Here is a 25939-nt window from a genome sequence, read left to right on the forward strand (position 1 = left end):
TATAATTGTGTTTCAACTATATTTGAAATCATGTGACTGTTGCATATTCTTTGTTTTTTTTTTTTATTATTTAAAGAAAGCATCTTAAACAGTTGCTTTTCAAAGCTGTTTTCTCTGATCATAATGTGCATTAACCTAACATTGTGGACTTCTGTTAGGTTCGGATCTCAAGCTCCTGCCATGTACCAGCAAGGCTATCATGCCATACTGCCTGCATTTAATGTTAGCCTGTTTTAAGGTAAGCTCAAAGTTGATTAGCTTGAAAAAAATTTAATTTCAAATATTATTCTCATGACTTGAGAACTTGAGAACCTTGTTAAGGATTGTTATTTTAGTACTTTCCAGAGCGGCCCAAACAGTTAGAAAAGCACATGGGCTAGTAATTAACAAATCTTTATTAAATAATGACTGCGCTAGGCAAAGAGAAGTCAGAAGTTCTCCCCGTCCTCGAAAAGTGTAATAGTAGGACAGATATGGAAATAACCTTGACTGTTGTAGTGTTTAGTAAATATTTTATCAATATAAATACATTAGCTACAAAGAAAGGGAATACAAATTGCGGTTGGGTTCACGGAGGGATAATGAGTTTGTCATTGTAAAGACGTGCTAGATGAAGCATGTTAGGCGTAGAGATAAACACCAGTAACAGCCCAACAGTTGAGAAAGTTCCAGGACTTGAAAGAATACCAAGGCCCTTGGCTGCAGGTAGAGCACAGCCTTAGAGCAGGGAGGCTTCATTGTTTCTAGAAGGTTTGTCGGCCAGAGAGTAAAACATTGGGACTCCACTTCAGTGCAGTAACTCCCAAACTTAACTCATCATCCATATCACTTAGGGCAACAAAAATAATTTAAAGTGTGATTTTATGCATAACCGCTCATTTGAAACAAAAACTCTTGTGACCATTTCTCTAGTTCACACTTCTGCTTATTTCCTTGTGGCTCATCGCCTTTCCTTCTCCCCAATCCCATGTTCTCTGCAAACAGTTCTCTCCTAGATGGCCTCTTGCCCACCTTCTGCTCCCATCTGCTCCCTTTCAAAGAAATCTCCAGATTTATTTCTCCGTTACACAGGATCAGTCAAAGTTCTCTACCGCTGATTCCCACATGCAAAAGCTTCAGGCCCACCTATGTCCGACTCCCACCTACACACACTGCCAGCAGCTGTGCACAGCCCAGAGGGAGCCTGAGGCTTCTTTAGTTAGAATCCACCTTCCTTAGAAGGCCGCTGTGATGTTTACCAGCCATTTCGTTTTGCCTTTGTTTCCTTCTTACTCTATAATGACCTTTATCACACATTTGCATAGACAGCATGTTTTTGGAAAGTGATGTTTGGTGTATTTCAGATTACCCTGTGACTTCCCTTTCCTTCTCTCTTGTATAAATCTTTGTCTTGCAGCTCAGAGCTTTCACAGACAACAGAGACGACATGGCATTGGGGCATGTGATTGTGTTGCTTCAGCAAGAGTGGCCACGGGGCGAGAATCTTTTCCTGAAAGCTGTCAATAAAATTTGCCAACAAGGAAATTTCCAATACGAGAATTTTTTCAATTACGTTACAAGTATCCTTTTTTCTTGTTTAAGCATAACACATTCTGATTTTCTGTAGAATGAATACATGATACAAAAAGAATGTATTCTTCCGGATAGAAATAATGATTTTTACTATTTTGCAGCGAAGAGAAGGAATGGGGATTAAAACCGGGGCTGTGGCAGTTGATCTTGTGAAAGTCGTAAAAGACGTGATTCAAGGAATTGGGAATCTTACCGCCCTCTTCCATTTTCCACTGCTACCTGACTTCTCAGAAGGTAGCCAAAATGCCTCCAGTAATAGCCTACAGGTTGCTGATAGGTCCGGCTTGCCTGGTTTAGCCATGGAATATAATACTAATAGTTCCTCTTCTTCCATCTATCAAAAGAATGCCTCCTGTGGCCTCTGGGGACAGTGGCTGTGCCCTCTGATCACTTGTTAGGGCACCCTGCCACAACTGTCTTACCTACCAGTGAGTACCCACCGGAGATGCTGCACAGCACAGTAGCTGCTTCTGACATTAGGTAATGCGTTTATTTCACACTGTTTATTAGGGAAAGATCTTTGAATTAAAGGTTAGTTATCAATTTGGGTGTTTTTACTTCATTGCTTATCTTGTTACATTATTTCTGAATCACAAGGAATATAAATGATATTCTTGTTCAGGTGCTCAGGGCAATAGTTTTTATTTTTATTTTGTTTTTTTAGAGTCGGGGTCTTGCTGTGTCACCCAGGCTGGAGTGTAGTGGTGCGATCGTAGCTCACTGCAGTCTCAAGCTCCTGGGCTCAAGAGACCCTCCTGCCTCAGCCTTCTGAGTAGCTAGGACTGCAGGTGTGAACTACCATGCCAGGCCAAAGTAATAGTTTTTAACCTTTTTTGGGACAGATATCTTTTGAGAATCTGATGAAAGTTACATAATTTTTCACTCAAAAAATGCATACATGAATGTCACTGACGTATTGCATAAAGTTTGGGTGACTCACAGAAGCTTCCTCCTCTGATGCATCTACAGATCCTTGCACCCCAGCTCTGAAGAAGTCATCACTTTATTTTTATGAATTTTATGTTCTGTAACACCAAACAATCCTCCCCACTCTCACCACCTCTTTCATTTCTTATTAAGAAAACAAAAAGCTTTTGCTCTTGTGATCATGTAGTATTAATTATCATCGATATGGAAAACATGTTGCCCTCATGCTCTTTAGCCTGGCACATCTCCTGCCAAGAGTTATCTGTGCGAGGGAGCTTGGTGGGTATAAGAATGAGGTTTTGGAATCAGACAGATCTGGGGTCAAATACAGAGTCTGCAGTTTGTGGGGTGGCAATGGGCACGTTACTCACCTGCCGAGACCCCATTTCCTCATCAGAGAGAACTGGCACCTGTTTTTACCTGTAGTTAACCTGAATCTGGCCTGCAGATATTGATATGCTGGAGGAATTTGCCTACTTGAGAACTCAGGAAGGTGGGAAAATTCATCTGGAATTACTACCCAATCAAGGAATGCTGATCAAGTAAGCATGCTCTCTTTTGCTCTTCCACGCTGAGTGCTCACCTTTTGTGTCTTTGTATGAAGTATTTGTAAATGTCTATACCTATCAAAACTTTAATGCAAAGGACTTTGAACCTGGTCTCTGTTTTGACAGTCAGTTTGATTCTGGGTTATCTTTTGAAAAACTCGCATTTCCTTAACTACGTTTCTTAAAACACTTTGCTTAAATTGGGGTATTTTTGTCACATTTGCAACTTTTTCACTGGACAAAAGTCTCATTCATGGTATCTTTTCTTTTCAAAAATTTATAGGGTGATTCTATAAGTTTCTGATTAGTCACAGAGTGCCTTTAATTAAGAACAGCTGTGTGGCCAGGTGTGGTGGCTCACACCTGTAATCTCAGCACTTTTGGAGGCCAAGGCGGGCAGATCACCTAAGGCCAGGAGTTCAGGACCAGCCTGGCCAACATGGTGAAACCCCGTCTCTACTAAAAATACAAAAAAAAAAAAAAAATTATCCGGGTGTGGCGGTGGGCGCCTATAATCCCAGCTACTTGGGAGGCTGAGGCAGGAGAACTGCTTGAACTCAGGGGGCGGAGGCTGCAGTGAGCCAAGGTCGCGCCATTGCACTCCAGCCTGGGCGACAAGAGCAAAACTCTATCTCAAAAAAAAAAACAAAACAAAACAGCTGTGCTTAATTAAAATTGTGCTGGGTTAGAAAAATTCTTTAGGAAAAACTACAGACTTTTTATTTATAAACGACCTACGAAGCCCTCCTATGCAATCCTCATTACTTACACAACACAAAGTATTAATAGCCAGGTGTAGTCCCTCTAAGAACACACCTGTCCCAAGAAATGATGGTGGGAGTGGTTGGTCTCCACCATACTCCCCTGAACCCACAAGATGTTACTAAAATTCCAGGTTGGCCCAGATGAAAATGCCAAATTAGTGACCATTTATGATTTTTAAATAGCTCATAAATCTTGCTTCTCTCCTTCAATCCTCATTGTAGTTTCGGTAATATATCCTCTCTGCTGTAAATGCCACGTGTAGTTTTATTTTCATACTTCCTCCTTTGCTTCCTGCACATTCAGTGTGTCTGTAAGTCAGTGTTAGAATTTCTGCAAGAGACTGAATCCTGAATGAGAAGAAGGTACTGCTAAAACTAAAAACATTTTTCTTTTTCCCTCAATGATGGAATAAACTAGTTTTCAGTTGTTGAAAGCAAAACTCCACATCTTGTTCTATCTTGATAGTCTTAGAAATGCCGAGGGAAAGACGTAAGAAATGTTCCTTTTAGATTTCCGTAACCTCAGTAATTTGCTGTATAGCAAACATTTCTTTTTATGTCTAGCAAGAATAGGGTCTTGTGGAATCCATTCTCAAGAATGGAAAGATTAAGTGGTTTTTTCCCCCTTCATGTTATAAGTGTTATTAAATTATAAACTTTTAGAACAAAAGGACAATGCTCTTTTTAAAAATATACAAGACCTTTCTGCATTGGGTTGCTCAAGCAGGATGGACAAGGACTGGTATCTTCCCATCCCCATTTACTTTTCTAAGATCATGAATCAAAACTATGGGAAGAATAACTCTGTTGTTCAAAATATTCTTAACAGTGTTTGGGGATAAAGATTACCTTTGGATACGGAAGCCCAGGTAACCCCTTTTGATTTGTGATTTGTTTTCTAGACTTTGAAACTGGATATACAAATACAGCCTGAATCAAGCTTTTTAGTTGATTCCCATCAGCAGTCACCTTATGAGTTAATACAGAGACAGCCAGAGTGGAACCGAAGTCTGTGTACATAGGATTAAACCTACGGATGATTATCACTTTACCTAGATAATGCGTAACTATTAGTGCAGATGTGAGAGACGGATTGTCAAAAAATCAACAGTTGAACCTCAGACTTCATTGTACTGAACCTTTCTTCTTTTACCAGTTTTTACTGAGCTGAAGAGTGACATAAGTCCATGTGGACAAACCCTAGGATGGGGAATGAGAGCAAGGGAGTGTTGGGTACCAGCTAGTATCACAGGGCAGAGCGTTCGGAGCTGTTTGTGTAAAGGATACCCATCATGCACTTCTAACTAGTGAGGGATAACTCCAGGCTCTGCCACCTTGATCAATATGACCGTTAATTTCTTGTAACTTTCTAGAGAAGACAAGCCTCTTAGGAAGGCTGCAGTTTCATCAGTTTGGAAGCAGGAATAGGGATTATTCCGTAGTGATCTGACCGTGTAGGGACTTGCCCAGAGTCTTCACTGTGTGAATCTCAAGGTTAATTACTTATGCCTAAATTAACATGGTAGAAAGCACACTGCTTAAGGCAGAGTTCTTCCTCACTGAGGAATGGTTGGACTCTTCATTAAACAGTCTCAATTCCTTTTCCCTTTGGGTTCCAAACAAGTTCTCTGAAGCCATTACAGACCTTTTGGGTGGTCCCTCCAGATGAGTGGCAGAGATGTTGTGAGCAGTGTACACTTCTCCCCGGGGGTAAGGCTGTGAGTCTGCCCTAGCTGTGGCATCTGGGATGCAAGCAGGTACAGTACCAACACTGAAGGCACCCGGTGCTTCACTCAAAGGAGGGAGAAGCTCTTACTCTGTTATAAAGACCTTTTGCTCTTAAGTATTTTAAAAGAGAGAAATGTTTCTGTGCTGATAAATGCAGTATCCTAGTTGTATTAGAGTGGATTAAAATGGAAAACAATGTCCTACTTATACTCTGAACAGGGTGGATAATAATGTTCTATGAGGTGATCACCAGCTAATATACTAAATCTTTGTTGTTACAGAATTCTGCACAGCCATGGGTCCCGGACTCTTATTTTCCCCCATCTGTTCTCAATATGTTTTTGAAATTCAAACTCACCCTTTTTTTTTTTTTTTAATCAAAAACATTGCCAGACCATTTAGTCCTCTTGGAAGGGCCTCTCCGGTGGGGCTTCAATCCTGTTAAAGATGGTTACCAGACATCACCAGGTTGAATGCTGGGACTGGTGTACCGTGAGAAGAGTGGAAAGTAAAGAGGCTGGCTTTGAAAATGTGTCTTCTCAAAGGCTGCCCCTCCTCCCTGTTGCCATTCAGCTGCATTCCATCGTCCTCTTCCTCACTGGTCGCTTTTTATACCACCTCCAAAGGGGGCTGAGCTCTGGGACCAGGAACCGAGACGCCTCTGGACACGCACCAGCAGCAGCGGGTGCAGTGAGGGCTGGCTAGCTTCTCCCCAGTCTCCTTAAACACCCAGCCACGGCCAGGGGCTTGTTGAGGTTAACGAGTTTCTGTTGAGTCTGCTTCCAGTCTCGTGTATTTTCTCTGGAGTGTTGTTTTTGCAGTGCAGGGTGAGTCGGTGTGGGTGTTTGAATGCTGCTGTTTGCTGTTTTTTAAAGGCCTTCTAGCCCTCCCATGGGGTTGCTGCAGCAGGAATTCTTACCTGTGCTTCAGCCCAGCATACAGACTGCTGACAGGTACCAAGTGGAATAAACGCCCGCTCATAGTGTGCTGTTTGTCAACATGTTCACTGCCCATGGTTCTCAGCTCTTTGTTCCTCAGTGCTCTTTTTCATGCTTTCTTTATTTTTTAAATCTGTTCTGCATTTTGGCAAACCATCTGGTTGTAATATTGTAACATTTCTTATTTTTTTCCATAAGTTGCCAGTGTGTTTGTGTTCGATTTAAAAATCATTATGGATCTAGAAAAAAAATGAAAGCTATTTAAAACTGTATTCAATTACGTGCACATTAGCTTAGGTGCACTATGATTCTCTTTTGATAAAACGTTAAAGCTTTTGGTCATATACATTTAAGGATGCTGACATTTATTTTAAGTACATTTTTACTTGTGGATATTCATATGAGTGACCAGTCGTTATGGTCATATTAGCAATTAGTTGCCTGGTATCTAAATAGGCACTAATGTGGTTTTTTTTCCTGCTACTGATGTTTTTTGAGACCTTACCTTTCTGAATTGAAAATATTTGATAGGCTAAAATGCCACATTTATTAGCTGGTTAATCCTATTCTTAAATCACAAAAGCTTACTCATTCTCTTTTTCATCCAGACTTACCAGAGTGATAGTGGCTCTAATAGAAATATAATTGAATTGTGCCACTCTTTATATATGGAGATAATACAACTGGACCCTGATTGGCAGGATGTAGCATTTAGTTATCTTTTTAGTGGTATTAAAAGCAGGGTTTATTAGCCAGGCCTGGTGGCATGTGCTTGTAATCCCAGCTGCTCGGGAGGCTGAGGCACAAGAATTGCTTGAACCCAGGAGGCAGAGGTTGCAGTGAGCTGAGATCATGCCACTACACTTCAGCCTGGGTGACAGAGCAAGACGCCATCTAAAAAAAGAAAAAAAAAAAAAGGAGGGTTTCCCCTTTAGCTAACTGTCTGCAAATGCCAGTAACTTCCACATGGTCAGAGGGTCAGCCCCGATTTGAGGCTGCAGCCTGGGACCCAGACGAGCAGTATCTCAGGGCAGCATAAAATGGTTTGCATCTATCCCAGTGGGACCTCACTGACGCTATGTCCTAACTACTGAGCTACCCACCCAGACCTGACGAGAGACAGTCACAAAGAACTGCGCATTAACCCCACGGCCCTGCTGTTTTCCTCTGTAGATCTTTAAAACATCCACGGGCATTAGAAGGTTCTGTAATAGCTTTACTTATCTAACAAAGCTGGATTTTTTTTTTCATCTGTCGTTTTACAACTTGGTGACTCCTGTTGTCCATATTTGATACGATAATTAATACAAGTTTTTCAAAACAGAAACATTTTAGAGTAATTTCAACACTTTTATCTTGCCCAGAACATAAAAAGTCTTCAGTTTCAATCCTTATAACTTTGTGTGAGGGAAATTAGCAGCAGGGTGGGAAACAGAGGTGACTTTTATTTGTCTGAGTCTACCAAATTGCTGAACTAGTAGGTACAACTCCCTTCCTCTTAACTGAGCTGACTGATTTTTGCTAGATTTTTCTTTTCCTTTCTTCATTTTGTTTCTTCTGTTTCCTGGGATTTCATGTGTGATTTCTTTTTCTAAAGCACAACTTTTGGGGCATAGTTAGAGACCTTTTTTGCCTGTGTCCCCACCACCCCTTCCACACATGTACAGGTCTCCCCTGAGCGCCCGGACAGCATAGGACCACGCAGTCCACTGCCTCTGCCCCTCAGAGATTCTGCCTCTCTCTCCCGACCTGTGCCACATTCTCGTGTCAGGACCCCAGTTCCCCCTGCGTTTTCTCCAACATACGAGAGTCTAGATGGGCACGGCATTTAGAGGAGCTGCCCTGTTCTGGTGTCCTGGGGAGAGAGATGTGCTCGTGACCCGGCTATGCAGGAGCCCTGAACCTTTCTGGGAGCACCAGCTGCGGGGGCCATGGTGGGAGCTCACTTGGGTGATTGGCTCATTCAGGTCTCCCTCCTCCTTGCTGCTGCCTCTGGAGGGTCTGCTGGCCTGGCTGGACACGAGCTCTTTGTAGCCAGTATGGACTGGACCCATTTGGCCCTAAGTAACTGAATTGTGTACCAGTCAGCAGTAGGGATGCATAACACCAGAGTTTCATTGATTCAAAGGCAAAGCAGGTGGCATTTCACGGAACAGTTAAATGTTTGAAATAACCTTTTATAGAGTGGGAAAGATGTCTGTCTAGTTTTAAGTCTTTCTGAAAAGGAATGGGCTGGAATGTTTGGTTGGTTGCAGCTATTCTTGTGTTCTTTTTAAAAGATCTTAACTTATACTTAGATATGGGGCAGGCTCTATTCCTACCCAAGTAGCAGCGATCAGTGATGCTGGTGCTAACCCCTGGTCTTTGTCTGTTTCCCTATTGCTGACCTCAGGCACCACACGGTAACTCGAGGCATCACCAAAGGCGTGAAGGAGGACTTTCGCCTGGCCATGGAGCGCCAGGTCTCCCGCTGTGGAGAGAATCTGATGGTGGTTCTGCACAGATTCTGCATTAACGAGAAGATCTTGCTCCTTCAGACTCTGACCTGAGTGGAGACCTGTCCACCAGACACAGCTCGGGACTGTGTAATTTGAGGAGAAGACACCCAGCAGTGATTGACGTGGCGCTCAGCCGCGGTCATTGTTGCTGTTACAAAGAAGAAAACCAGCTGAGTTCTAAGTCCTTGGTTGCTTAAAAGTAGTTCCCAAGAGTCTGAGAAGCTATCTCTATTTTTAAGAGTCATTTTTTGTAATTTTTGTAAAACAAAGACCCAATCTGTTTTGTAAATAAAAATCATCCTAAAATTTGAAGTTTTTAAACATTTCTTTTGATTCTTATGAGTTTTTGAACAGGGGTGCATTTTTCTTCTTTTCTAAGCATATAGCAAGGGGGAAAATCCAGCATAATTGAAATGACTAATGAATTTTACTAATACAGATACTTCAAAGACATATGTCTTCCATGATCTTAAGATTTTATTTTTCATAGTTAGGCTTTGGTCAGTATTACATGTCAACATAATATTAGACGTTTTCATTCAGGTGGTCTGTTTTTTAGAAACAAGGTCTCACTCTACACCCAGGTTAGAGTGCAGTGGCACGATCCTCACTCACTGCAGCCTCAAACTCCTGGACTCAAGCAATCCTCCTGCCTCAGCCTCCCAAGTAGCTGGGACTACAAGCATACACCACCATGCCCAGCCATTTGTTTTTAATTTTATGTAGAGACAGGGTCTCACCATGTTACCCAGGCTGGTCTCAAACATCTGGCCTCCAGCAATCCTCCCACCTCAGCCTCCCAAAGTGTTGGGACAACAGGCATGAACCACCATACCTAGCCTCATTCGGGAAGTTTTAACACCAAAAACATTTATGTAAAAATGAACTTGAGCCTGACCTCTCCCCACTGACAGTCCCCTGAAGGAGAGGTGCTCAGGGCTGCTGAAAAAGCCCAGGACAGGAAGTGGAGGTGAGAGGGGAGGTGAGCCGAGCAGCCTCCCCACTGCTGTTTGGCCCCAGGAAGGCCCTGCTGCTGTGCCAGGGTGGCCCACTGGCTTCTACCCAGGGGTTTTGGAGCCAGGTGGCCTTGTGTGGCTTTGCATCCTGGCTTTGCCCTGCCCTTTACTTGCTATGTGACCGTGGACAAGGTAACTTCTGTATGCGTCAAGCTCTGTCTGAAAACGGAGCTGAATGGTCCTCCCCTCGCTGGTGGTTGGGAGGATGAAATGTTGCTCCCTGTGAAATGCTCGGGAGGGGGACTTGAGTGTAGTTAGTGCTGGCCAATATTAGCTATTAGGCTAGATTTTCTTTTTAGTTAGACTAATTTTATTTTCCTTTTGCTCTTCATGAAATAATATAGCAAACGTCAATAAAATGTGTTTCAAGGGAGTATTTAAGAATGAAAGAGCTAAGAAGTTTTGCAGTTACTCTGTAAAAGGTCTTAGGAATCTTTTCTAAATAAAGATCCTTTTTATAGCTATATTAAAATCAATAAGATGTTTAAGAGACATCTGATCTCAAAAATATCAACTAGCTTGTTTTGCAGTGTTTATTAGTGTAATATGAGTTTATTACAGATACATAAGCAATCCTTTTTTTAATCGTGGGATGTGCTGTCACCTAAAACCTCCCAAATTAAACACTCTCACCTTTTGGTTTTCTAACACTGTATTAGGGTTCTGCAGAGGGACAGAACTATTGGATAGATGTATATATGAAAGGGAGTTTGTTAAGGAGAATTAGCTCACATGATCAGAAGGTGAAGCTCCACAGCAGGCCGTCTGCAAGCCGAGGAAGAAGGAAGCCCGCAGTGGCTCAGTCCAAGTCCAAAAGCCTCAAGAGCAGGGAGGCCAACAGTGCAGCCTTCAGTCTGTGACCAAAGACCCAACAGCCCATGACCAACCACTAGTGTAAGTCCAAGAGTCCAAAGGCCAGACAAGCTGGAGTCTGACGTCCAAAGGCAGGAAGCATCCAGCACAGGAGAAAGATGAAATCCAGAAGACTCAGCAAGCCAGCTTATCCCACCTTCCGCCTACTTTGTTCTAGCCTCGCTGGTGCCTACCCAGCTTGAGGGTGGGTCTTTCTCTCCCGATCCACTGACTCAGATGTTAATCTCTGGCAACAGCCTCACAGACACACCCAGAAACAACACCAGCTATCTAGGCATCCTTCAACGCAATCAAGTTGACACCTAATATTAACCATCACGAACAGCTTCCTCAGCTCAGTGTTTGGGGGCGGTGCACATCACAACAAGACTTTCCGATACTAGCTATAAAAGGATTAACCATCTTTTTAAAAATGCAGTGGTGCTACTTCTCTGTGAAGAGGCTGTAGAGAAAGGGTCACAGAATAAAATGGAAACTCAGACTGAGTTTGCAGAAAAGGAAGGAGCTGGCAGAAAACTGCAGACCCCTTGGCACATAATGGCTCCATCCAAATCACTGCACTAAGAGACCTGACCAAACTCTAGCTTGGCTACCAGCAGCTTAAGGTCATGACCCCAGTCCCGCTTAAAACGCCTGCCTGAGAAAGCCCCATGCCACCAAAATTCATTCCAGACCAAACCAGGTGATAGGCAGATAGGCCCCCCCTCCCCGGACTCTCTCTTAGAATAGTTACTTTACAAAGGTTGCAATTATACATTCTTTGCCCTTTGAGATGAAAAGCGACCACCCAGAGCTGTTTTCTCAAGAACCCAAGAGCCAGTGCTTTGAAATCCATTCAGGGAGACAACTCTTGCTCCCAGTCCCTATGGGAGGGAACATTTGAGCTGGGTTTAGACCACTGTAACATTTAGACTCCTACAGGAGATGTACTGTTGCCATGGCAATCCTGCTCCCTGACAAAGGAACTGCAGGCTCAGGCTTTTGGTGTCTGCTTGTCTGAGTAACCAATGGGGCAAAGTTACCATCGGGGTGACCTTAAGGCAGGCAGAAGATAGAGCGGTGCATAGGAGGCGTGACTGACCTTGGATATCTCATCCCAGACATTCCCCTCCCAGGGCAGCGCGGTGCACCCTGCGTGCACGGCATCCTCCTCCTGCGCTTAGGTCCATCTGCGTATAGAGTCCCTACTGGGAAAAGGGGCACTGCCAGAAAGAGGCACCCGCCCCTCGCTCGTCAGCAAACGCAGGTTCCTGGGGAAACTGATGCTAGCTTGTAAAGGACCCGCCTCTGGGTTTCCTAAGCAGCAGAACGGCTCCCTGGCTGCAATCCATTGAAAGTCAGTCCTGGACACCGGGGTTTGTCCACCCACATGGAGGCTCCAAGCATCTATGCATCTATCCCTCTCAATCCCCAGGACTTCGGACCCAGAGCCACACTGTGGGGCGGCAGTGATCAGGTAGCCTCCTGGCAACCCAACTCAATGCGCTGCCTCCTCGTCACCCTGCCAGGATGCACCCTGGGCTAGGACAAAGTTGGGGAGTGGTGGGGACAGCAGAGATGGATGGTTAGTCCCTGCATCCTCAGGGTTGACCAGCAGTCTGCCAGGCTCGGTCTCTCTTCTGTAGCCCATCAACCCCCAAAGACTCCCATCGATGGGCCCCTGCCTGCCTTAGGCCAGGGGTCCCCTTTAGACTCTAGCCGAGGGACAGCCCACTGAGACAGTGGACTAGCTCAAGGCCTCGAGCTGCTGGGTCGACCAGTTGTCCAGCTCCCGCCTTAGACGAGAGGCCAGGGCCAACCTAGGTAGGGGCCCATGGGGACCCAGACTGGCAGCGGGGACAAAGCAGAGAATCATTCCTCAGGTGGGGTGGGGCCCAAGGTTTATGGGAAAAATGTTATTGTTATAGAAATATTTATCTGTAAATATGAAATCACATAAACTATAATACAGTCTTCTATAACATGAAATATAAATTGTAGAGGTTATAAATGATAAGTTAATGTGAAAAACAAATAAACATGTGAACAGTTATTTTTATTTTTTTAGAGACAGGGTCTTGCTCCGTCGCCCAGAGTAACAGTCACCCTGGAGTGCAGTGGCGCGACCATGGCCCACCGCAGCCTACTGTGCTTAAGCGATCCCCCCGCCTCAGCTTCTGAGTAGCTGGGACCACTGACACATGCCATCACGGCCGACTAATTTTAAAATTTTTTATAGAGATGGGGTTTCACCATGTTGCCCAGGCTGGTCTCGAACTCCTGGACTCAAGAGAACTGGCCACCTCCGCCTCTCAAAGTGCTAGGATTACAGGCGTGAGCCACTACGCCAGGCCTGAAGTTATTTTTTTCACTGTCACTCATCATGATTGTAACTATCTCTGTTATTATGATTATTTGTTGTTGAAGCTACAGCAATAAACATGCTGAGTACAGCTCTCTGTCCACAAAGGGGTCCCACCCATGGGAGGCAATGGAGGAGGGGTTCAGGGCTCAGAATGTCCAACCTTGCAGGGCGCCGCTGTCCCCCACCCACAGCTGACCCTGGCCCAGGGACCTCTGGAAAAAAAAATGTTGAGGCCTCCCTGGACTGTGGGGGTCTGCCCCCTCCAACCCAGCTCCAAGGTGGAGGCCAGGGTCACGCCGGGCAGTCTCCGCCAGCCCTGGGCCAAGAAACGCAACCTGAGGTGAGTAGAGCCGCGGCCGGGTGCCCCTACCACCTGCGATGGCTTCTGTGGACACAAGACTTTTGCATCCCTTGCCAGGAACAAGCTGGCAACTGCTTTTATTTAATCCATGAATGTCAACTAGATGGTCAGACCTGACCCTGGTAAAATGGGGGTGGGAAGGGCTGGGGCTGGTGCAAAAGGGCAGCTAGAGGGTTAACACTGAGATTCAGACCTCGGATGCAGGGTGCAGGCTGGGGTGTCAGGTGTGGGAGCAACTCACGAGGTTTATAGTAATTAGAATATTTTTTGTTTTTTATAAATATAATTGTAATTATTAATACATATATAATTATGTAAGTACTATAAATACATAACTTTATTATACATAAACTATATATAAAATATAAAATATTTATCTATAAATTATATAATACATATATATGTTATAGAAATTTTGTTTTTGTTTTTGTCTTTGGGACAGTCTTGCTCTGTCACCTAGGCTGGAGTTCAGTGGCACAGTCTCGGCTCACTACAACCTCCGCCTCCCGGGTTCAAGTGATTCTCCTGTCTCAGCCTCCCAAGCAGCTGGGACCACAGGCACATGCTGCCACACCTGGCTAATTTTTATATTTTTAGTAGAGGCAGGATTTTGCCATGTTGGCCAGGCTGGTATCAAACTCCTGACCTCAAGTGATCTGCCCGCCTCAGCCTCCTAAAGTGCTAGGGTTACAGGTGTGAGCCACTGTGCCTAGCCCTGTATGTCATATAAATTCCAAAATGTAAATTAAACTATAGATTATAAACATTTTATAAATATTAATAAGTATATAAAAGTAATAATTATTGTCATTGCTATTTATCGTTATTGTAATTATCACTATGATTACCAACAGGAGCTGTTATAGAAACATTGAATAAATCTTCTCTGTCTAGGAAAGGTATTCAGTTGACCAGAGATGATAAAGGTGGTTTCCAGGCCAATGAATTGTCTCAATTCACTGGTGAGTCCAGGAAGACCCTGAGCAGCCACCAGCCTGGACAGCCTACCCACACCTCTGCAGTGATCTGCCCCAAATGCTCAGGACTGAATCCAGACCCTCCCTCATTTTTGACACCCACTTCCAAGTTAGGGCCAACAGCGGAAGGCCAAATATACTGACCCTCATGAATCATGCGGAATGTACCTCTTCTTGTCAGTCTGCCTCCAGCCATTCTCAGATCAGCCAGCTCTCAGCAGGATGCACCTTCCCCTTTTCCTACCATAAAGCTTTCCCACTCCTTTGCCTGCCTTTGAGTCTCTGCCAATCTCAAGCTGTTGTGGTGGCTGACTCTTACAATACAGAGCGAGCTCTCAATTAATAAATCTTGTTCTCATGTTGGTGATCTTCATCTCCACAAAGGTTATGACACAGGAGTCTTTTGGTGCCTCTGTGCCAACCAGAAAACTCTGTGACTGGCAATGCAGGGACCTTGCTCAGCTCTAGGTTCACCGCTTGGCTTCCTCCACCCACTTGGCCTGGCAGGCTGTACTTGGCTCATGCTTCTGGCCTGGATACCATGCCCACCAGCTCTTCACTCAACCTGCAACTGGTCTGCATGCTGCCTTCAATGGCTTCTGCCTTGGGCGCCAATGTCTGAATGAGGGAGACGCAGCGATGCCTAAAAGCTTGACGATGCCAGCAACCACAGAGCCCCAAGGGGTGTTACAGTCTTTTGCCTGGGGAGTCCTGAGCTCTGAGCTCTCAGGAGGCATTACAGCTCATTTATGTTACGGCTCATTCATTCCTGTCATCTGCAAGCTTTGGCGAATTGGGTCATGTCCCAGCTTGTTTGGTCCTGCCACCCTGCTCAGGCCCGTGGCTCCTTGGCTGGCCAAGTTCTGCTGCCACTGCTTCCTGTCATATGGGGAAGCCATCTGGCACCAGTAGAGGGTGGGAGGGCTACAGCGCTACAGCTCTTTTCACACCTGCCAGTCAGTGGGCTCTGGGTTCTTATCATGCATCCAAGAGAAATGAGCCATACAGACACCAGAGAGTGGGCAAGGTGGGGAAGAATTATCTTGAGTGACAGAAAAGCTCTCAAAACAAGAGGGGACCCAAAGTGGGTAGCCCTCTGTGTGAAAGGGAGCCTGAAGGCAGATAGTCCCAGTGTGTGGCTGAGTCTAAGGGTTTTATGGGCTCAGAATCGGGGAGTGCATACTGATTGGTCCATGGGCAGGCCTGAAAAAAGCAGCATTTGGGGAGAAAATTTTTGTAATCTACCCATCTGACAAAGGGTTAATATCCAGAATCTACAAAGAACTTAAACAAATTTACAAGAAAAAATCAAACAACCCCATCAAAAAGTGGGCGAAGGATAGGAACAGACACTTCTCAAAAGAAGACATTCATACAGCCAACAGACATGTGAAAAAATGCTCATCATCACTCGCCATCAGAGAAATGCAAATCAAAACCACAATGAGATACCATCTCACACCAGTTAGAATGACGATCATTAAGAAGTCAGGAAACAACAGCTGCTGGAGAGGATGTGGAGAAATAGGAACGCTTTTACGCTGTTGGTGGGACTGTAAACTAGTTCAACCATTGTGGAAAACAGTGTGGCAATTCCTCAAGGATCTAGAACTAGAAATACCATTTGACCCAGCCATCCCATTACTGGGGATATACCCAAAGGATTATAAATCATGCTACTATAAAGATACATGCACACGTATGTTTATTGTGGCACTATTCACAATAGCAAAGACCTGGAACCAACTCAAATGTCCATCAGTGATAGACTGGATTAAGAAAATGTGGCACATATACACCATGGAATACCATGCAGCCATAAAAAATGATGAGTTCATGTCCTTTGTAGGGACATGGATGAAGCTGGAAATTATCATTCTGAGCAAACTATCACAAGGACAGAAAACCAAACACCACATGTTCTTACTCACAGGTAGGAATCGAACAATGAGAACACTTGGACACAGGAAGGGGAACATCACACACCGGGGCCTGTCGAGGGCTTTCAGGGGGTTGGGGGAGTGGGGAGGGATAGCATTAGGAGATACACCTAATGTAAATGACGAGTTAATGGGTGCAGCACACCAACATGGCACATGTATACATATGTAACAAACTTGCATGTTGTACACATGTACCCTAAAACTTAAAGTATAATTTAAAAAATAAAATAAAATAAAAAATAATAAAAGAAAAAGGCACCATTTGATTGGCTAAAAGGCACCAAAGACATTCTCATTCTGGGTTGTGGACTCTACCTGGAACTGGCAGCCCGGTTTTCAGGCGTCAGGCTGTCTTTTAGCTTAAAGGTTGGGTTTCACTGAAGACCTTTTTCTGCCTAGGAATTTGTCTGCCTCCTGCCTGTATCAGTTAGTAGTAGGGAAAGCAAACGAAGCAATCAGAATCGTAACCATGCCCTATGTCAACCCTTTCTCTGTCTCCTTCATGTTCCTATTTTTTCCATCACACCATTTTTTAAATTAGCATATAATCTGCATACCATAAAAATTCATCCTTTAAAAAGTGTACACTTCAGTGATTTTTAAAGTCTATTCACAAAGTTGTGCAACTATCACCACCATCTAATCCCAGGGCACTTTCATCACCTCAAAAAGAAACCCTTATACCCATTAAACAGTCCCCATACCCATTAAGCAGGCACTTCCCATTTCACCCCTGCCCCATACCTTGGTGATCACCAATCTGCTGTCTTCAGGACTTGCTTATTCTGAACATCTTATATAAATGGAATCATACAGCATGTGGCCTTTTATGTTTGGCTTCTTTCACTTAACAGAATGTTTTTGCGGCTCACCCATATTTTGTATGTATCAGTGTTCTATTCCTTTTTATGTGTAAAAGACCAGAATATACTGCTTCAAAATATAACTTTTTAGCATAAAGATTATTTTGAGTTGAATGCACTGAGAAGAAACAGACATGGGAAAAACTCTGCCCTCCTTCTCTCTGTCTAAAAGCAGGACATAAATTTACAAGGGTATCTCTCCTTCCCAAAGGTTAAGCACCAGAGACACCCTTAGATCCTTATCAGCCTGGAGACCACCCAGTGAAATTTACATAGCGAGCTTTACCAATTCACCTTTATCTACCATTTAGTTGCCCCTAGAGGCTCAAAGTCCCTTTCCTTTGTCTTGTCACAATTCTAAAACATTTGTTGTTCATTGTTGAAGTTGCTATATAAGCTGGAGTTCTAAGCCACCTCCTTGATAATTACTCATTTTCTGAGTATCTCTCATGTGAATATGATATATACATTTTAATAAGCTTGTTTATTTTTCTCTTGTTAATCTATCTTTTTCTACAGGGATCCATTAGCTAAGAGCTAAGTAGAAAAGATGGGAGACTATTTTTCTTCCACTTCATATGGCTTAATAAGTTTCTATTATAAGCTATTAAGATGGAATGACTGATTCACTGGTTTTCCCATGCTATCCAGTCCTTCTGCCCCACCCCCTAACTTTAATTTGTGGTAAAATACCCTTAAAAATGAAGGAAATTCTGACATATGCTATGACATGGATAAGCCTTTAAAACATTACTTTGGGTAAAATAAGCCACAGAAACACAAATACTGTACAATTCCACTCATATGAGGCATCTAGAATCACCAAATTACTAGAAACAGAAAGTAGAATGGTGGTTGCCAGGGGCTGGCTGGGTGCGGCAGGTGAGGAGGGGAATGGGAAACTGTTAGTTCAATGTGTATAAACTTTCAGTTTTTTAAGATGAGGAGTTCTGGAGATGGGTTGCATAGCAATATGAATATACTCAACACCACTGAACCGCACACTTAGAAATGGTTAAGATAGCAGATTTCATGGGGATAAAATTTAAAAATTTTTATCATAATTTTTTTAAATGTATTCAAATATACATCCCATAAAATTTGTCATTTCAACCTTTATTTTTTAGTAACATCTGTCATTTTTGGTACTATCTGTTATTTTATAATCTGATTATAAAGGCAGTAGAAGTGTATTCTACAAGATTAAAATAAGGAGACATCGAAGCACAATTTCAGGAATCACATGGTTTACTGACATACGACATTTTTTTCTCTTTTGGTTCACAATGGTTAAAGATGGGGAAAATAGCAAACAGATTTCCCAGAGAATACACTTGATAGACCTAGTATGCTAACCACATAGTGAGTGGGTTCCCAATTGCTCAGTTAGGATGGAAGCAGGGCTCTGAGAAAAGTAAAGCCTAATTATAAAATTTTGAGATGTACTTTTATAGGAGCGATTCTCCAGAGAAGGTAGATTGACCAAGACAGTGGGGGAAATCCGTGAAGGCCGTAAGGTTCCTTGATGCTAGAGGGTAGTAGTAGTGTGATGGTGGGAAGGGGAAGGAGGGATGTTTCAAAGCTCCAAGGCCCATCACAGCCTGAGCTCTCGCCATTCAGAGAAGTGGCTGACAGTGTGAAACCTGCCACAACCTCAGCTCTCAAAGTGTCTGTCTCACTCATAAGTGTACACGTAATTGGAAGCCCAGTAGTTTAGGTCAGTGGCCTGATCAGGTATGAGGTAACATTCCCAAGGGGATGGGATGCATTGCTACTTTTAACCTCCTATAGTAAGATAGAAGAGGAAAGAAATAACTTAAAGATGGATTTTATAATTAAAAGGGAAGCAGAATGGAGTTTTCAGCCTGGCCACGTAAAGAATGAAAAGGTGTGCTCAGGAGAGCAAACCAAGGGGGTGCGAAGGAGATTCATATGGATAGAAGGGATCATCAAGACAATGGGAGGATGACTCCAAAGGCATTTCAAAGACTTTCAGGGCTGCCCCTGCCATCACAGGCCCAGAGCTCTAGGAGGGTAGAACAATTTTGGGGGACAGACCAGGGTACCCTCTGTGGGTTCATTGCCCAGAGCCACCTTGGAGCTTTGCTTTCACATTCCAGTGCAGTGCTCCTCAGCTACCCTGGTTGTGACTCAAGTAGAGTCCACTGTAGCTCAACCTGTCACTCTGGAAGGTACGAGTCACAAATCTTGGCAGTGTCCACATGGTGCTAATTCTGCAGGCGTGCAGAATGCAGAGCCTTGGGGGCATGGTTTCCTCTGCCTACATTTCAAAGGATGCCACAGACAGCCTGGGAACCCAGGGTAAGACTTGTCATAGGGTCAGAGTCACCACAGAAAGCCCCTATGAGGGCAATGCCCAGTGACACTGTGGGGTCAGAGCCCCCACAGACAGTTCCACAGGACAATTCCTGTAGAGTCATGGGAGTGAGACCACTCCCACAACCCCAGAACTGCCTTGGAGAACTGCAGGCACAGCAAGAGACTCCAACCTGCGAGCGCTGCTGGGTGGTATGGGCCTTATGGGTCCAACCTCTATTCCAGTGTGCCCAGAACATGGCACATGGAGTCAAAGCAGACTCTTCTGGAGCTTCAAGACTTGTTTTCTCTTTTGGATTTTCATACTTACTTGGGGCCAGTTACCCCTTTCTTCTTGCCTATTCTTCCCTTATGAAATGGGAATGTCTATCCTACACCTATCTCACCACTGTATTTTACAGTAGAGATAACTCATTTTGTAGATAACTTATTTTGATGTCCCAGGCTCAATGCTAGAGGGAATTTGCCTTGGGATGAATGGTGCCTTAAGTCTCACCCATAGCTGAGCTAGATGAAACTTTGGACTTTGGGCTTTTAAATTGATGTAGGAATGAGTTAAGACTTCGGGGGGCTACTGGAATGGAATGAATGCATTTTGCATGTGAGAAGGACAAATTTGTGGGGCTAGGGGTGGAATGCTATGTTTTGAATGTGTTCCCCAAAGTTTATGTGTTGAAAACTTAACTGTCACCAATGCAACAGTGTTGAGAGGTGGGAATTTTAAGAGGTGATTAGGCCATGAGGGCAGAGGGCAGAGCCCTTATGAATGGATTAATGTCATTACCACAGAAGTGGGTTTGTTATCAAAGTGAGTTTAACCTTCTCTTGCTTTTTTACTCTCTTATGCTCTCTGGCCATTCTGCCTTCTGCCATGGGAAGACACAGCAAGAAGTTCCTTGCCAGATGCCTGTACCTTGATATTGGCCTTTCAGCTTCCAGCATGAGAAAGAAGATAAATTTATTTTCTTTATAAAGTACACGGTCTGTAGTATTCTGTGACAGTAACACAAAATTAACAATGACAGTCCATATGACCAAGGAAATAAAGACTTTGTTCTCTTAACAAAATACAATTAGAACCACAAAAACAATTAGACCCATACTCAAAGTAGATAGGATTAGATAATCTTGTCTGGAAGGGATTTTAGAAGTCCTGTGGCTGGTCTCACTTTTTCTTCCAGTGTTGAAATCTACAGCTGTGCTGTCCAACACAGCATCTGCTAGCCAGAAGTGACTACTGAGCACTTGAAGTGAGTCTAGTCAAAGTTAAGATGTGAGCCAACTGTAAAATATACATCAGCTTTCACAGTCTCACTATGGAGAAAATGATACAAATGATCTCAATTATTTTATGTTCATTATAGACTGAAATAACATTTTAGATAGGCTGAGTTAAAATATATTATTAAAATTAAGTTTACCTCTTTATTTCTCTGTTTTTAATGTGGTTTCTAGAAAATGCAAAGTTACATATGTGGCTCTTATTTGTGGTTCACATTATAGTTCTGTTGGACTGTCCACTGGTCTATGGCATTGCCCCCTAGTGGTCATCCCGCTTATGCTAGGACACCTCTGAAGACAGGAGCTATGTCCTTGGCTCAGCCAAACAGTTGCAATTGAAGGCTGGGTGGCTGATTATGGTGAGTTACCTAACTTCTTCCCAAGGCCACGTAGCAGCCTTAGGCTTCTGACTGGCATTTCCCAAGCTTTGGTCTCTTCCTCCTTGAATGAGCGATTAAATTCGAATTCATGAAATACATGCTAATGTAACATGAAAAATATTTTCATTTTCTGGCCAGGTGCAGTGGCCTATAATCCCAGCACTTTGGGAGGCTGAGGGAGGAGGATCACTTGAGCCCAGTAGTTCAAGACCAGCCTGGGAAACATAGTGAGACCCTATCTCTACAAAAATAAAAATTAAAAAATTAGCCAGGCATGGTGGTGCATGCCTGTAGCCCCAGTTATTCAGGAGGCTGAAGCAGGAGGATTGCTTGAGCCCAGGAAGTAGGGGCTGCAGTGAGCTGTGATTGAACCACTGTACTCCAGCCTGGGCAACAGAGAAAGACCCTTTTGCTTAAAAAAGAAAAAAGAAAGTCTTATATGCACAAATGAAATCACACTGTGAAAACTGTGAAACAGTTAAGTGGTAGTCTCAGAAGAAAATTTAATAAAAAGAAGAAAAGCACTTTAAAGAAAAGAGATTAGTTAGGAAGACTGAACGAAAGCAAGGGGAGCAAAAAATTGAAAGCATGAATGTTTTCTTCTTTTTGCTAATGATTTAGGGAAATCATTTACCAAGCTTACCTAAGGAGTTAAACCACTTCCCTAATACTATAACCTCAGGAAACATCTAATCCCTAATTTGATATAAATTTAACCTCCCAGAGTATACCAAATCCATTTGCAGAAACACATAAAGCCTTGCTTGGCAGCTCATGAACTCACTGTTCTTCTGCATGAAAGAAAGATTATATTTTAATAGATGTGCTGAGATTTTCCATAAAAGTAACTTCAGGGAGCTTTAGAAGCTGCAATACTCTTTATATTACAATACATGTGCCTTGGGATGTTAATTTATTGTATGTTATTTTAATAGCCTCAAAGGATTATAGAGCTTTCTGAAATGTTTACTTTTTTCTTTCTCATAATAGATTTATACGCCTAGTACCCCAAATACAAGAAAGGGAAGGAAGGAAGGAAGGAAGGAAGGAAGGAAGGAAGGAAGGAAGGAAGGAAGGAAGGAAGGGAGGGAGGGAGGGAGGGAGGGAGGGAAAGAGAGAGAGAGAGAAAGAAAGAGAAAGAAAGAGACAGGGAGGGAGGGGGGAGGGAGGGAGGGAGGGAAAGAGACAGAGAAGGAAGGAAGGGAGGGAGGGAGAGAGGGAAGGAGGGAGGGAAGGAAGGAAGGAAAGAGGAAGGAAGGAAAGAAAAGAAAGAAGGAAACAAAGAAAAAGGGAGGGAGGGAAGAGGAAAGGAAGGTAGGAAGGAAAGAAAGCAAGGAAGAAAGCAAGCAAGAGAGAGAGAGAAGGAGAGAGAGAGAGAAAGAAAGAAAGAGAAAGAAAGAAAGAAGAAAGAGAAAGAGAGAAAGAAAGAAAACATAAAAGAAAGAAATCATATAAGGAAGAGTAAATACTTCTGGGAAACCTACATTCTTGATATTTAATTCATCCTTTAATGCAAATTCTCTCCTTCCATGTTTTATACTGCAGAAGAGATTTTATGCCTTACCTTAACAAATGAGTTTTAAAAGTAAACTTAAAACATAATACTGAAACTGCACAAATCTTATGCAATGTATGACCCAACAAAGTTCCAAATTTAACCCAACTGTGTAACCAGCATTCACATAAAAAATGGAATAGTTTCAGCTCCTCAGAAGCCCTCAGCACACCCTGCAGAATCACTATCTTACTCCAAAAGTATTCACTATTCTGACTGCTAACATCATAGATTAGTTGTAACTATTTCTGAATTTTATGGGAGTGCTCTTCTTCCACTCACCATTTGTTTCATGGAATACATTCATTCACGTTGTGCATATAACAAACTTCTCCTGTAAATAATCAGATATTTTAGGCTTTGAGGGTCTAAATTTCAGCATGTATGGTGTTTTGGTTTTTTGTTTGTTTGTTTTTTGAGATGGGGTCTCCCTCTGCCACTCAGGCTGGAGTATAGGGGCACAATCCTGGCTCACTGCAACCTCTGCTTCCTGGGCTCAAGCGATCCTCCCACCTCAGCCTCCTGAGTTGCTAGGACCACAGGTGCAGGGCACCACACCTGGTTAATTATTTTTATTATTTTATTTTTTATTTTAGGTAGAGATGGGGTTTCACAATTTTGCCCAGTTTCTCAAACTCCTGAGTTCAAGCCATCCACTGCCTGCCTCAGCCTCCCAAAGTGCTGGGATTACTGGCATGGACCACCACAACTGGCCTAAATTTCAATTTTTGATGCAATGACTTATAGTTGCAAAAGCAGTCACAGACAATCCATAAATAAATGAGCAAGGCTGTGTTCCATCAGAACTTTATTTACAAAAAGCAGTAATGAGCCAGGTTTGGTCCAATGATAAGCCCTATACCATTATTAATTCTATAGGTGTGTGCCACCGCATCTGGCTAATTTTTGTAGTTTTAGTAGACATGGGGTTTCGCCACGTTGGCCAGGCTGGTCTTGAACTCCTGACGTCAGGTGATCTGCCTGCCTTGGCCTCCCAAAGTGTTGAGATTACAGGTGTGAGCCTCCACACCCAGCCTGTTTTTCTTAAAAAAAAAAAAAAAAATGTCTGCCCTGGCGCTGTGACACCTTGTGCTCACCCCAGCACTTTGGGAGCCTGAGGCGGGTGTATCACCATGTGTGCTGTGTTCACTGCTCCATCCCTGCATTCTAGAACAGTGGCTGGCATGGCAGGTGATGGATAAATGTTCTCTTATGTGAACATATCGAGACATAAATGTGCCTCTTCCATTCCAGCGCAGGCTTGGGCGGCCCACATCATCCGCTGGATTCTTTTGTGGGCAGCATCACAGAGCAAATGACGTACTGAGTGCCCTGGCGCTGTCCCTACTGACCGTGAATGCGGAGGTCATCTTACCACCTCCCTGGGCTCCAGATTGCTCATGTTTAACATAAGTGCTTCGGATGGATGGGTTTTGTGTTTTTAATTTTACTGCAGCCTGCAGCGTTTTTATGCAGAGATTTGGCTGATAAAACTAATAAAATCGGAGCTGTTCAGACTAAATTGAGGGAAAACGCCAGAGTATGCCTGCTTGTCCACTTCCGTAACCACCCCGCCACAACTCCCCACAACCCACAACCTTCAGCAGTGAGTCCGGCATCTCTACGAAATCTCTGGGTATTGGCAACGCAGAGTTTAAAAACAACTCAACTGGCTAATCTTTAAGGCCGCTTCCAGTTTTAAGATTCCAGTAGCAGATTTTTTTTTTCTTTTTCTTTTTTTGAGACAGGGTCTTGCTCTGTCGCCCATGCTGGAGTGCAGTGGTGTGATCATGGTTCACTGCAGCAGCCTCGAACTCCTGGGCTCAATCAATCCTCCTGCCTCAGCTCTCTGAGTAGCTGGGACTATGGGTGCACATCACCATGCCTGGCTAATTTTTTATTTTTTGTAGAGATGGGGGTCTCCCTATGTTGCTTAAGTTGGTCTCATACTCCTGGGCTCAAGCTAGTAGCGGATGTTTTTAAAGGGAGTGGCAAACATGAGGCCAGAGAGGTAGGCAGGGAAAGGGCTGTGGGTTAACTGACTGCAAAACCACTACAAGGTTTGAATCAGGGTGATGACTAATCTGATTTAGCTTTAGGAAATGGTGCTGGTTAAACTTGATGGGTGGATATATGCATAAATCCTTCATTGCTGGCCTGCTGGTAAAGTGGCAAAGAATAGGTAGATACGGACATAGAACTAGACTGAGATACAGATAAAGATAGAGATAGAGACAGAGATAGATTTAGAGATATAATCCCACAAGAGCAAAGAAAAAGGACAAGAGTGCATAGCAATGGACATGAGGTTTAAATAGATCTATTGAAGATAGGTATGGATAGAAATGTGGTAGGAATTCTCTTAGATGAACAAAAAGGGCTATTACTTTATCTATAAATAAATATGCAGAGAGTAGTTAGCTTATGTGTTTTATAGACCCGTGAAAATCTTAGGATTTGACACCCAGGTACCAAGAAGGTACGGTGAGGTTCTGACCAAAAATGAAGGACTGATTGAAAGTTTGTTTATGAATAGTTACATCCTAGATACCTTCCAAACCCACCTCTACCTTGCAGGGGGCAGGAATACTTTGTACAGGTCACTAGCAAGGCTCTCAAATAAGGAAAAACCAGATATGGTAAGGAAAAAGGTGGGGCAAAATCTCAAAATAATAGGAATAAATGAAAATTTTCATATTGCACTGGTGAGATTTTACAAACCTCTTTTCCTGTCCTTATCCACAAATGACAGCTGCCTACCACATGTCAGAAACTGATGAGTTTGTCTCTAGAGAAATTGAATGACCAAGAGAAAAGATTGAGACATTCAACATTTAGGAATTCTCCAAAGAAACTGACTCTCGCTGCCTAGCGACCTTGAAGTGAAATCCAAAAGTTAATAAGCCTGACGAATGCAAGACTCAGAAGAATTTAAGAAAACTACTATGATACCCTCAAATAAACGTATGAAGATATTGCATCTATACATTATGAATAGCATGCAATTAAACAGAAACTCTAGGAGAATAAATAG

At 43.3% G+C, this 25939-nt stretch overlaps 1 protein-coding gene and 1 long non-coding RNA gene across 7 annotated transcripts in view; one reads left to right on the plus strand and one right to left on the minus strand.

Annotated features, from left to right (window-relative positions):
• Positions 1-9281, plus strand: part of INTS10 (integrator complex subunit 10) — a 35283-nt gene extending 26002 nt beyond the window's left edge. For 2 of the 6 annotated variants that reach the window (XR_013396826.1, XR_013396827.1), the window contains exons 14-18: positions 159-238; positions 1397-1806; positions 1917-2052; positions 2948-3041; positions 8870-9281. Coding sequence is in view for 4 of the 6 variants with exons in the window: in XM_015144876.3 (XP_015000362.3) it covers positions 159-238; positions 1397-1559; positions 2948-3041; positions 6415-6492; positions 8870-9026 (572 nt within the window). In the remaining 2 variants the exon portion in view is untranslated. 6 annotated transcript variants of the gene reach the window in all.
• LOC114680199 (uncharacterized) lies at positions 6521-12042 on the minus strand. Its single transcript, XR_003732282.2, has 2 exons — positions 11946-12042; positions 6521-6716 (listed from the first exon to the last, which is right to left on the minus strand). It is a non-coding gene; the product is annotated as an uncharacterized LOC114680199 (long non-coding RNA).
• Positions 12043-25939: the final 13897 nt, after the last annotated feature.

Source organism: Macaca mulatta, chromosome 8 (genome assembly GCF_049350105.2).
Source record: "Macaca mulatta isolate MMU2019108-1 chromosome 8, T2T-MMU8v2.0, whole genome shotgun sequence".
NCBI classification, from domain to species: domain Eukaryota; kingdom Metazoa; phylum Chordata; class Mammalia; order Primates; family Cercopithecidae; genus Macaca; species Macaca mulatta.